Source organism: Dreissena polymorpha, chromosome 5, assembly GCF_020536995.1.
Source record: "Dreissena polymorpha isolate Duluth1 chromosome 5, UMN_Dpol_1.0, whole genome shotgun sequence".
In the NCBI taxonomy this organism is placed as follows: Eukaryota; Metazoa; Mollusca; class Bivalvia; order Myida; family Dreissenidae; genus Dreissena; species Dreissena polymorpha.
Genome location: NC_068359.1, coordinates 59,645,752 through 59,660,081, shown reverse-complemented (window position 1 = coordinate 59,660,081; position 14,330 = coordinate 59,645,752). Strand labels below are relative to the sequence as shown.

Below are 14,330 nucleotides of genomic sequence, written 5' to 3'. Positions count from 1 at the left end.
GTACTTAAGTATTATATTAGATCACGGAGTGTATATTGATCTGGAGTCCGTGATCAGATTGACTAAATGTTTCCTGGTAATTTCTTTACAAAAAGTAAATGTCCTCAAATAAAAACAAAAATGATGACACATCACTGCATTTTAATCAGTTCGTCCCATTAAAGAATATTCCTACCATAAACTCTTAGTAAATAAAGTCGGAGCCTGACCCGAACCTTTTGACTGTCGTAAAAATGACCTATATCAATAGCTTATGAAACGCCGGGGGGCATTTTTTCCCGCCAGTAGATCCGATGGAAAAAAATCCGAGTATTCATTGCTGATTTGAGAGAATTCCTCCCCAGAAGATTGGTCATATTGCTGCGTCCTATTCGAGATGAGTTGCTGAGTACTGCTTATGTAATGTTACACTGGTAAGTGTAGCAAATTCATAAGAAACATAGACACGGATTTCGGCCCAGGTGCAATTACGCATGAAATTCTATCTCGAAGAATTCCAGGGTCAGTACTCGGTCAGATCTAAGTCAGTAAATCGTAAGGGGAAGAGAGAATAAACTTTCTATGAACGCATTATGGTGATAAGACAGTATGCTTTCAATTTATAAAAAAACATAAATAGATAGAAAATAGATTTTATCATATATTATCTCATATATTATATCATATATTATGTAATATATTATATTATATATTAATATTATATAATATTATTTATTAGATATTTTAATAGATTAAAGAAGCATATCTTTATAGAGGAGATAGAGATAGAAGACAATATATAATTAAGAGATAGATAGAATAGACAGAGAGAGAGAAGAACCTTCTCTCTCCTCTCTGTCTCCTCCCTCTCTCCCTTTCCCCTTCCCTTCTCCTTCCCCCAATCTCCCTCATCCCCTCTCTCTACTCTATCCTCTACCTCTCCTCTCCTCTCTCTCCTCTCCCTCTCCTTCTCCTCCTCTCCTCTCTCTCTCCTGCTCCTCTCTCTCTTCCTCTCCTCTCTCTCTCTCTCTCCTCTCCTCTCCTCTCCTCTCTCCTTCCTCTCTCCTCTCCTCTCTCCGCTCCTCTCATCCTCTCCCCTCCTCTCTCCTCTCCTCATCCTTCCTCCTCCTCTCTCATCTCTTCTCCCTCTCTTCTCTCCTCTTCTCTCCTCTTCTCTCTCCCCCTCTCCTCCTCCTCCCTCTCTCCTCTCCTCTTTTTCTCCCTCTTTTCTCTCCCCTTCTCCCTCCTCTCCTCTCTCCCCTCCCCCCTTTTCCTCTCCTCCTCCTCTCCTCTCCCCTCCTCCTCTCCTCACTCTCCTCGAGAGATCTTCTCCTCTCTCCTCTCTCCTCTCCTCTCTCCTCTCCTTTTTTCTCTCCTTCCTCCTCTCCTCTCCCCTCTCCCTCTCCTCCTCCTCTCTAGCTCTGATCTCCTCTTGAGAGGGAGGAGTAAGATGGTTGATAGAGATCTCTCATCCCCCACTCTCCTCTCTGCTATCCTCCCCTCTCTCTCTCCTCTCCCTTCTCTCTCTCTCTCTCTCTCTCTCTCTCGTCTCCTCTCTCTCTCTCTCCTCTCCTCTCCTCTCTCTACTCTGTCCTCTCCTCTGTACTATCCTATCTAATCTCCTTTCTGGCTCTCCTATATCCGCTAATATGCCCTCGCCCCTCCTCTATAATATCTCTCTCCTCTCCTCTGTCCTATCCTAAATCTCTTCTCCTCTCTTCTCCTCTTCTAAATAGAGAGATATCCTCTTCCTAGGAGAAATTCTTATTAACTTACTCCTACTCTCCTCCTCTAGACTCCTCCTCCTCTCTTCCCCTCATAGAATATACTCTAATATATAATATCATCTATCCTACTCTTCTCTCTCTATAATATCTCTATTCTATCATATCATCTCTCCTCTCATCTCTCCTATCTCAGATTCTGTAATCTTTACATTAATCATATTATATTACTATGTACTAATCTCAATATACTCACATAATACATATCACTAATAATATAATATCTACTATAACTTTTTTTTATAATACATATCTATATATACTAATATATAATATAATGGGTCTGTGGCCCCAAGTGATCTGTGTGCTTTTACTTTAATACCTCCCCTGATTTACTCTGGCTCGTTGTAACGGGTCCCTTTAACTTGATCAGTAAGGGAAACACTATGCAAATTCTCTTACATACTTAAAATTACAATCTAAAATACAGAAGTTCGATCACGAATGTGTTGTTTGAGTTTTCAACAAAATGTATTTTACCAATCGCGATCTAGCTATGCATTTCTATTTCAAACATCTGACGAACACCCAATGCACAGCTATGCATTTGTATTTTAAACATCTAATGAACACCCAAGGCACCGGTGTTCATTTGTATTTTAAACATCTGATGAACATCCAAAGCACAGCTGTGCATTTCTATTTGAAACATCTGATTATCACCCAATGCGCGCCCATGCGTTTCAATTTTAACATCTGACGAACACCCAATAAACAGCTGTGCATTTGTATTTTTAACATCTGACGAACACCCAATGCCCAGCTTTGCGTTTCTATTTTAACATCTGACGAACACCCAATGCACAGCTATGCATTTATATTAAACATCCGATGAACACCCAATGAACAGCTGTGCATTTAAATGGTAAACATCTGATGAACACCCAATGCACAGCTGTGCATTTGTATTTTAAACATCTGATGAACACCCAATGCACAGCTGTGCATTTGTATTTTAACATCTGACGAACATACAATGCACAGCTGTGCATCTGTATTTTAACATCTGACGAACATCTAATGCACAGATGTGCATTTCTATTTTTAACATCTGATTAACACCCAATGCACAGCTGTGCATCTGTATTATAATCTGCCGAACACCCGATGCACAGCTATTCATTTCTATTTTAAATATCTAAAGGACACCCAATGCACAGCTTTGCATATCTGTTTTAAACATCTGCCGAACATCCAATGCGCAGCTGTGCAATTCTATTTTAAACATCTGATGAACACCCAATGCACAGCTGTGCATTTGAATTTTAACATCTGACGAACATCCAATGCACAGTTGTGCATTTCTATTTTAAACATCGGATTAACACCCAATGCACAGCTGTGCATTTCTATTTTAATCTGCCGAACACCCGATGCGCAGCTATGCATTTCTATTTTAAACATCTAAAGGACACCCAATGCACAGCTGTGCATATCTGTTTTAAACATCTGCCGAACTTCCAATAAGCAGCTGTGCATTTCAATTTTAAACATCTGATGAACACCCAATGCACAGCTGTGCATTTGTATTTTAAACATCTGACGAACACCCAATGCACAACTTTGCGTTTCTATATTAACATCTGACGGACACCCAATTCACAGCTATGTATTTTTATTTTAAACATATGATGAACACCCAATGCACAGCTGTGCATTTATTTTAAACTTCTGCCGATCACCCGATGCGCAACTATGAATTTCTATTTTAAACATCTGACGAACATCTAAAGCACAGCTGTGCATTTTTATTTTTAACATCTGCCGAATACCCGATGCGCAGCTATACATTTCTATTTTAAACATCTGATGAACACCCAATGCACAGCTGTGCATTTGTATTTTAACATCTGACGAACATCCAATGCACAGCTGTGCATTTGTATTTTAACAATCTGATGAACACCCAATGCACAGCTGTGCATCTGTATTTTAACATCTGACGAACATCCAATGCACAGCTGTGCATCTGTATTTTAACATCTGACGAACATCTAATGCACAGAAGTGCATTTCTATTTTTAACATCTGATTAACACCTAATGCACAGCTGTGCATCTCTATTTTAATCTGCCGAACACCCGATGCACAGCTATTCATTTCTATTTTAAACATCTAAAGGACACCCAATGCACAGCTGTGCATATCTGTTTTAAACATCTGCCGAACATCCAATGCGCAGCTGTGTATTTCTATTTTAAACATCTGATGAAAACCCAATGCACAGCTGTGCATTTGTATTTTAAACATCTGACGAACACCCAATACACAACTTTGCGTTTCTATATTAACATCTGACGGACACCCAATTCAAAGCTATGTATTTCTATTTTAAACATATGATGAACACCCAATGCACAGCTATCATTTATTTTAAACTTCTGCCGATCACCCGATGCGCAACTATGAATTTCTATTTTAAACATCTGACGAACATCTAAAGCACAGCTGTGCATTTCTATTTTTAACATCTGCCGAATACCCGATGCGCAGCTATACATTTCTATTTTAAACATCTGAACACCCAATGCACAGCTGTGCTTTTGAATTTTAACATCTGACGAACATCCAATACACAGCTGTGCATTTGTATTTTAAACATCTGATGAACACCCAATGCACAGCTGTGCATTTGTATTTTAACATCTGACGAACATCCAATGCACAGCTGTGCATCTGTATTTTAACATCTGACGAACATCTAATGCACAGAAGTGAATTTCTATTTTTAACATCTGATTAACACCCAATGCACAGCTGTGCATCTCTATTTTAATCTGCCGAACACCCGATGCACAGCTATGCATTTCTAATTTAAACATCTGATTAACACCCAATACACAGCTGTGCATTTCTGTTTTAAACATCTGATTAACACCCTATGCATAGCTGTGCATTTCTATTTTAAACATCTGACAAACACCTAATGCACAGCTATGCATTTATATATTAAACATATGACGAACACACAATGCACAGCTATGCATTAATATATTAAACATCTGATGAACACCCAATGCACAGCTGTGCATTTAAATTGTAAACATCTGACGAACACCCAATTCACAGGTATGCAATTCTAATTTAAACATATGACGAACACCCAATGCACAGCTGTGCATTTCTTTTTTAAATATCTGATGAACACCCAATGCACAGCTGTGCATTTGTATTTTAAACATCCGACGAACATCCAATGCACAGCTGTACATTTCTATTTTAAACAGCTGATTAACACCCAATGCACAGCTGTGCATTTCTACTTTAAACTTCTGCCGTACACCCGATGTGCAGCTATGCATTTATATATTAAACATCTGATGAACACCCAATGCATAGCTGTGCATTTAAATTGTAAACATCTGAAGAACACACAATGCACAGCTATGCATTTCTAATTTAAACATCTGACGAACACCTTATGCACAGCTGTGCATTTCTTTTTTAAACATCTGATGAACACCCGATGCGCAGCTATGCATTTCTATTTTAAACATCTAAAGGACACCCCATGCACAGCTGTGCATATCTGTTTTAAACATCTGACGAACACCCAATGCACAGCTGTGCATTTAAATTTTAAACATCTGACGAATACCCAATGCACAACTTTGCGTTTCTATTTTAACATCTGACGGACACCCAATGCACAGCTATGTATTTCTATTTTAAACATCTGATAAACACCCAATGCACCGCTATGCATTTATATATTAAACATCTGACGGACACCCAATACACAGCTATGCATTTCTTTTTTAAACATCTGACGAACATCCAATGCACAGCTATTCATTTATATATTAAACATCTGATGAACACCCAATGCATAGCTGTGTAATTGTATTTTGAACATCTGACGAACATTCAATGCACAGCTGTGCATTTGTAGTTTAAACATCTGACGAACACCCAATACACAGCTGTGCATTTCTATTTTAACATCTGATTAACACCCTATGCACCGCTGTGCATTTCTGTTTTAAACATCTGATGAACACCCAATGCACAGCTGTGCATTTGTATTTTAAACATATGACGAATATCCAATGCACAGCTTTGCGTTTCTATTGTAACATCTGGCGAACACCCAATGCACAGCTATTCATTTATATATTAAACATCTGATGAACACCCAATGCACAGCTGTGTATTTAAATTGTAAACATCTGACGAACACCTAATGCACAGCTATGCATTTCTAATTTATTTAAACATCTGACGAACACCCAATGCACAGCTGTGAATTTCTTTTTTAAATATCTGATGAACACCCAATGCACAGCTGTGCATTTGTATTTTAAACATCCGACGAACATCCTATGCACAGCTGTACATTTCTACTTTAAACATCTGATTAACACCCAATGTACAGCTGTGCATTTCTGTTTTAAACATCTGATTAACACCCAATGCATAGCTGTGCATTTCTGTTTTAAACATCTGACTAACACCCAATGCACAGCTGTGCATTTCTGTTTTAAACATCTGATTAACACCCAATGCACAGCTGTGCATTTCTGTTTTAAACATCTGATTAACACCCAATGCACAGCTGTGCATTTCTGTTTAAACATCTGATTAACACCCAATGCACAGCTGTGCATTTCTGTTTTAAACATCTGATGAACAGCTAACATCTAACAGCCAACTTCACATACCTCCTTTTCAATTGAATAGACCGCACACGATGGCATTAAAAGGAGTTGTATTGCCTTCCCTGTTTCCTTGTGGTCCCTATGGTAACAGAGCAAATAGATAATTCGTATTAAGCATATTAGAAGTAAACAAACTCACGGAGTTAATAAATGTATAATGTTGCACATGTTCAGATATATAAATTATCGGAACGTCTGATATTCGAGTACTTAAAGCGGGTATATACGATCTTGTCAAATATTTATTAATTTATATAAAATGTGTAAAAAAAACTTATTATACATATATTTAAATATAAACTAAAATAAAAGTTAAGAAGAACATGTGTCGAAAAATGCTAAATAAGCCAGATAATTAATTCTGAAATCGAAAAAGGCTGTACAGCCGAATTCGCCAGCATGTATATCATACATGTACGATGTGAATCTAAATTTAGTTTAACGGTTCATTTGAAATTCCTGCAGCGATATCGATTCATACGACACACGAACACTTACTTAAAAGACGAATGCTTCGGTAATTGTAGGAAAATATGTACGAATTATCTTCGTCACAATCGGCTCGGGGCGCTAATTTGTATTTGCTGCATTTTATGAAATTCGTCTTAAATGTATCATTTTTCTTGCATATTGTGTGTTATTATAACATATTTGTATCAATATATTACAATTCAACACATACAAATTGTATAATCTCGGTTTAAATAACCGAATTATCGAATACATTTTTGTCAGTTGCCGATAATAATAAAAGAAACGTAATAAAACGAATTTTGCTAACGGTGTTGATACTTAGCCATCCAGAGTAAATCATTCGCATGCAATATTAATGTTACTCTTGACGCTCTTTATCACTGTTCTTATATCATATCAGATATATGAGATGCTACACGTCGTCGACGTGTATTATGTATAATTAGAAGAAACAAACCCTAACAATACGCCTTCCGTGCTGACATCATAAAACCCGATACAACTACACCCAACTCACCCTATCTACACAAAAACTCCCATGACTTAAAAACACTGGACCTTACACCTCACAACCCACATGTCTGCACAAAGCCCTGACTAACAACACAGGCCCGCAATAATAACAATAAGCCCACAACTTCAGAAAACTAACACTAACGTCGCTAAATTGAAGTAGCATTACTACTCAAAATCAACGAAACTTTCGTACAATATATCTAAATAATAAAAAATCATTGTTTTTTATGGCCATTGCCGAAATTTCAACGCCAGATGTGGTCTGGAAAAATAGATGTTTTTGTGGATACAAAATGCTCGTTTTTATTATGGTTTTAACATGGTACCATTTTAGTGTTCGTATGTCGTATGAATACATATATTCGATGGAAATTAGCATGGCATTTATTGTGTCCACAAATAAATAAAAACGAGCATTTTGTTTCTACAAAAATCCATGTAATCATACCACATCTTGCGCTGAAATTGTGGCTATTGCTATAAGGAACACTGATTGTTTAGATTTTACTTTTATTTTACGAAATACTTTACGAAATTTTCGTTGATTTTGAGCGTTATAGATACTTTAATCAAAGTGATATTATGGACATTTTGCACTGTTGAAAGGAGCTGAAAAGAATAAACAGTTCAAAAGAATTAGTAAAAATGTGGTTACTGACCAATTATCTGCAACTCGTCTTGCTCCCAGTTGTTTATAAAAAAATTATTTTATATTCGATATTCTTACGTGACTCACCCAGTCCTGTAAGCTGAAATGATGCGTAAAACAAAATTGTACCTTTGTGTCGTATGAACGAATCTGCACTAAAACTAAATTTAGGTTCACATCGTACATGCATGATCAGTTGTCAACGGTTGATATTCAAATGCATTTTTTTTCATTTTCCGGGATATTGTTTTAGTATGTTGATGCTGCATTAACAAATATAAGTGTATATGAAGTGAAAACACCGACAATAAACAACGGTTGTGATAGACACCTATAAACTGTTAGATGCCCATAATATCACTTTTATCATTCCACACAAATTACATCATACCCGCACAAATTACTACGGAATACCGCTAGGACCATCGTGGTTACACAATAAAATCCAGAGGGCGAGAATGCGAGAACGCAAGCGTATGATGACGAGAATGTGACAATACGATGGCGAGAACGCGATGGCGAGAACGCGACAGTACTATGACGACAATGCGCCAGTGCGACAAAACGATGACGACAGTGCGATAGTACGATGGCGGCAATGCGATAGTCATATCGTACTGTCGCCATCGTATCATCGCATTCTCGTCATTGTATTGTTGCATTCTCGTCATCGTACTATCGCATTCTCGCCCTCTGGATTTTAATGTTTAATCACGATGGCTTGAACGGTATTCCGTAAATTACCCAGACCTCATTCTTACTAGACGTCGCCCCTCCAACAAACTACAAACCCTTAATTGATTTCACCCACCGTGAATACACCATGAACTCAAGCTATCGATTCGGGCATTAAAATGTTTAAGTCAACAACATGTTTCGATGTGTAGGCATGCGGTGTGGTTATTTTGCTATATGGTTGGGTACAAATTAGGGATATGCTTGTTATCTAACTGTACTTTTTTAAGAACATGTTTTTAAAGGCCTTGTTAAAATATTTCGGCTTTTTTTTTCAATCGATTTATTAACAAAGTACCGGTTATTGGGTTCGAATCTGATACTTTTAGAAGCAACCGTTACCTCTCTACCATAAGGCAACGCCGTATCAAGGTATTTAAAAGGCAATTCGAAATACTAGAAATGGCGCGGCAGAGGCCGACGCGTTTCCCCACGCCGCATGTTTGACCCAGGGGCACCCCGGGGTTGGTAATGGGGCCATTCATAGTTGAGATTGACCGTATTGTTTTAAAGGTTGTTCAGTATCAATTTGAAGTAAATCGATGATAAATAAACAAGTTAATGTAAAATAAACTAAAAAATGAGTGAAAATCTCTGACACGGCCCCACCCCCATCACTTTTGACCCAGGGGTCAGATCAAAATTCCAAATAGTGCAGTGTCGCAAATATGCTCATAGTTATCATGTTTGTAAGTTTCAAGGTTCTAGTTCTAATAGTGTAGGAGGAGATTACGGCCAGGACGGACGAACGGACAGACGGCGGAGATTACCACATAAAAGATTTAAAAGTCTAAATGCAGACCCTAAGTTCAAGGTCAGGTCACAGGGGTGAAAAATTGTATGCGCATAGAAACGTCTTGTGCAGATACACATGCGTACTAAATATGAAGGCAATATCTGAAGGGACTTAGACGTTATGAGTTTTTTTGAATCGTGATCGCAGATTTCGAAACCTGAACGCAGACCCCAAGTTCAAAAAATTAATGCGCATTGAAAGGTTTGGTCCAGATGCAAATATGAAAGCAATATCTTAAGGGACACAGTAGGCATGAGCCTTTTTCGAATCCCGGTCGCAGATTTCGAAACCTGAACGCTGACCTCAAATTCAAGGACAAAGTCATGGGGGTAAACAATTGTATGCGCATGGAAAGATGGTGTCTAGATACACACGCATACCAAAAATGTAAGCAATATCTAGCATTTTGGATGGTTCAGTTTGCTGTGAACGCACATAATTCCGTTTATTTGATGCGCCAACCATAAAAACTCTTTCTGTTCGATTATAACCTATTAGAGAAAATAGTATATAATATTTTTTATTTTCGAAAAATTACGAAACAGAATTGCCATTTCTTGTGTATTAATTGATAAACATTAGTGAATAAAAAATGTTTATTCACTTATCCCGATTAAATCAGACCGCATTAAATTAACTATAAAACTACACACATATGAACTATCTATATTTTTATCAATTTGATTTTTGAAAAACAAAACTAAAAACAAACAAACAAATTCAAAAGCAGATCAAACATGTGTTTGTTTTTCTTCTTTTTCTGTATAAAATAAATATTTTCAACATAGGAAAATACCTTTGTGCACTAACACTGACTTCAGTTACCTTGTCCTTAAATGAGCCAAGTGGAGCGTTTTTAAACGATCAATCTCAAATAAGTCTTCATTGGCTGATAATAAAAGAATTAGTTCCATAACACGAAAAGACCTTTATGCACTTATACAAACCTCAGTTACCTTGTATCGACGGCGCCAAGTGAAGCATTTTTTTAACGATCAATCTCACGTTTTTCGTCCGGGTTATTTAAGATTTCAACTAACTCGTCTATCATTGTGTCATAGATTTTAATATACGTTAACCACTTTTGTAATAATAATTATTTTCTAATGACATTTAAAACAACTTTTACTTAATATCAATACTCTTTTAAAGTTGCATATTTCAATAAATCTGGAACGGTTTTTGATATTTGTTTTTGCAATTATTATTTGTGCACTAATTTACTAGCGACTCAGTATGAAAAACGTATCATGAAACTGTATAATGTTTATCTAGCATCGAGTCATAATTGGTTCAAAAAATATACCTAATAATTGGAAAAAATGGAGCAATAAATAAAGCAACACAAATCCACAGATGATAACAGAAACAACCTCCACACTGACTGAGTAAATCTTACCTCTGTATATTACTCAAAATTCACGAGGTGTAAGTTAAAATTATGCTTGTATTATTCAATTTTAAAATCGAGAAACCTTATTTAGTTAACACCGTTTACCTACTAACTAACAATTTGTCATAGCATAAAAGCACACGGCGAACACGGTCACCGATTTGCAATCGGCCATAAAATTAACAACATTAATTGACCAAGGGCATATCTTTGAACGTAACCGACTCTTAATAACTTTGTTTCAGTTTTTCAAAACGTATAAATGTTATTATTGATTGTTCATAAAATAGTAATGCATGCATCCATTAAGTGTTGATAATATAAAATGTGCGTTTAAAAAACACTGATAATTCTTAAATACAGTAACCGATTCACTGGAATGCGTAGAATTAATTCAGAGAATATTTCTGTCCCTTCGTGCTCGATAATCCCCAAACAGACTACGTAACAGTCAAAGACATAATTGCACTGAGAAGCGATATCATTAACCTCGATCGGAGAATAGGTATTAGCCTTGCGCTTTAAGTCGATGAGTTGCATGAATGTCAAGGGAAAATACGGTTTACTAAATAAAGAATTTCTCGTTTTGCCTTTCGCGAAGGAACACGGCATGTGTTGGATGCATATTATTGCGCATCTGTGACAACTTTTTGAATGTAAAATACATGTTCTGGACGACAGTTCTTGTATGCGTTGACCTTTTGTTTGCAGCCCAGAAAAAAGTGTTATTAATGTAAAAAGAAATCATATGTTCATATATCTTATTTATATATTTAACAACTGTGCAGCCCAGTAAAAAGGTATTATTAATGTAAAGGAAATCATATGTTTCATTATGTCCATATATGTTATTTATATACTAAACAAAGCTTTGTGATAATACAGCATGGTTGTGGAAATACCTTGTCCTTACTATGTTTCAAACAAAGATAAACAACAGCACAGTTGTGCGATTTGCGAGAGACGCATACAGAACTGGTGGTGGAAATACTTTGTAATTGGTTGATGGTATCTGATTAAAACACTGTCCTGTAAGGCTATTTTATTAACCCATTTATGCCTAGCGTCTAGAAAAAAGGCCTTGGCAAACAGCGTAGACCCTGATGAGACGCCGCATGATGCGGCGTCTTATCATGGTCTGCGCTGTTGCTGTTTGCTTAAATGAATTTCCGTAAGAATTATTCTAAATATAGAAATAACTATACTAGACATCCCTAATTTTGGAAATAAATCGATCCAATTTAGAAGGATGGGAGAGTCCACTAAGTTGAAATGGGTTAAACTCAGTTACCGTAGTAAAAATGCAGCAAACGCTGCATGTTTTGACCTGAAGGTGATATAACCAGTTCAATTATAAAGAAAAACTTATCTGAGTTAAAAAAGGACACTATTTCATAAAGATATGAGTCGCTCTGTGAAAAGGGGGTTTAATGAAAATGCGCTAAGTGTCGTCCCAGATAAGCCTTGCAGTCTGCACAGGCCAATCAGGGACGACATTTCCGCCTTAACTGGAGTTTTGCTTAGAAGATACTAACTTTAAACAGAAAACATCATACAAGCGGAAACAAACATCATACAAGCGGAAACAAACATCATACAAGCGGAAACTGCCCTGAACTTCCGGAACTTCCATTATACTTTGGGCGATAAAATGCGAGTTTTGAATGTGTTATTCGTTTCGAAGCCACCTTTCAAAAGCAGGAGTGGTATAATCTTTTTTATGTGTGCTAAATGTAGCAGAATCTCATCTTCAGTGACAGACGGTGAAATATTAAAAAGTCCAATCATGAGCGCTTTGAAAGCTTCTCCTTTGCTGGTTCATCGCTAGTTGTCGCATACAGAGGGACGTCGTCCTTGTACCCTCGAGAACCGTGTGTGTCACTTTTGATTGCATCCGTTTATTGAAGCCAAGAAGCCAAGTGTTCTCAATAATCGAGAGGAAAGGGCCATACAATAAAACACGAAGGCGACGGTGGGCAAATTGGCAAGAAGGCCATTATCACCAAGGATATGTGGTACTGTCACGGGTACCCGCTGAGCAAACAACTAATTAATGTTAGTCAGCCAAAGATATGTAGAAAAAAGGTTTAATTCGAAACACGCAAACACACGATAAGGAAGATAAAGTGAATATAAATAATGGTAAATCGTTTAATCAAGTATTCGTATCCTTTTTGTACTTTACGGAGATCAGGTAATTATTACCATACCTAATTAAATAATAATGATATGATGTTATACCCAATAAGCAACACAACATAACTTGTTTTTGCTAAAATATAAGGTGAGTGATTTCGTAACAAAAATTGAAACACAGCGACAGAGAAAGCTGCCTCATTACAGACGCCAATGACCAGATTCAGTCGGTGTACGGACATTAGCCCTCTAGGACATAAGCCCCTAGCACATAAGCCCCTAGAACAAAAGCCCCTTCGAAAAAGTGCACGCTTGGACATTAGCCCCCAGGTGTTTTAAAACGTTCAAAATTTTTTTTAAGTAAGCATTTTTATTCTATTTTTTTAATTTCATATGTAAATACAAACAATATATAGCTTGTACCACAACATACATTTTAGAATTTTTTTTTTACATTTTCTTTACTATTTCTTTCTTTGGACTGAAAGATGAAATTAACTACCTAAAAATGAATGTAAAAAAAGGTAGGGGCTAATGTCCTAAGGGGCAAATGTCCTAGGGGGCTAATGTCCAAATGGGCTAATGTCCTAGGAGCTTTTGTCCTAGGGGCTAATGTCCCAGAGGGCTAATGTCCTACACTCGATTCAGTCAAATGACTTGATGAGGACAAATTCTGCGCTTATCGAACCGATTCAAAAATTTCTCGTACTGGTGTACTTACGTTATTTTATATTTTACCGAGGACAGTTCAACAACCTCGGTGCAATGAGGCGGAGCCAGATTGTAGTTAAGTATAGGTCAAGGTTTTCTATTCCCGCTCGACGTCTGTCGATCACGCCATGCAAGTCATGTAACGATATCGCCTTGAGTTGCTGAACGTGCTTCACCGTGCAATGTTACATAATACCGATTTTAGAGCAACATGTCGTCTGTCATATCATGATTCACAGTTATTTGAAACACTACATAGTCACTATGCTCATTACATAGTCTCGGACTCTCTTTTTCCTACTCCTTCTTGACTGCATAATTATAATCGTTATATTTTGTTTTTAAAATAAAGAACTTTAACCATGACGTCGAAAAATAACCTCGTTGATTCATGCAGTGTGTATTATTATTTTGTTTAACACTAAAAACTTTAAAGTTTATGTGTAATAAAATATGTTCTGTTCAGTTGATAGTATGTATTTTGAAGAATATGTGATAA

General features: G+C 37.0%; 1 protein-coding gene across 1 annotated transcript in view; it reads right to left on the bottom strand.

Moving 5' to 3' along the window:
* Positions 1-502: 502 nt before the first annotated feature.
* LOC127831264 (putative uncharacterized protein DDB_G0271982) overlaps positions 503-14,330 on the bottom strand; it is a 28,595-nt gene continuing 14,767 nt past the window's right edge. Inside the window, exons 4-5 of the mRNA XM_052356245.1 lie at positions 1,060-1,410; positions 503-519 (exon numbers count right to left, since the gene is read on the bottom strand). Of these exons, the coding sequence (XP_052212205.1) occupies positions 503-519; positions 1,060-1,410 (368 nt within the window). The remainder of the gene's footprint in view (positions 520-1,059; positions 1,411-14,330) is intronic.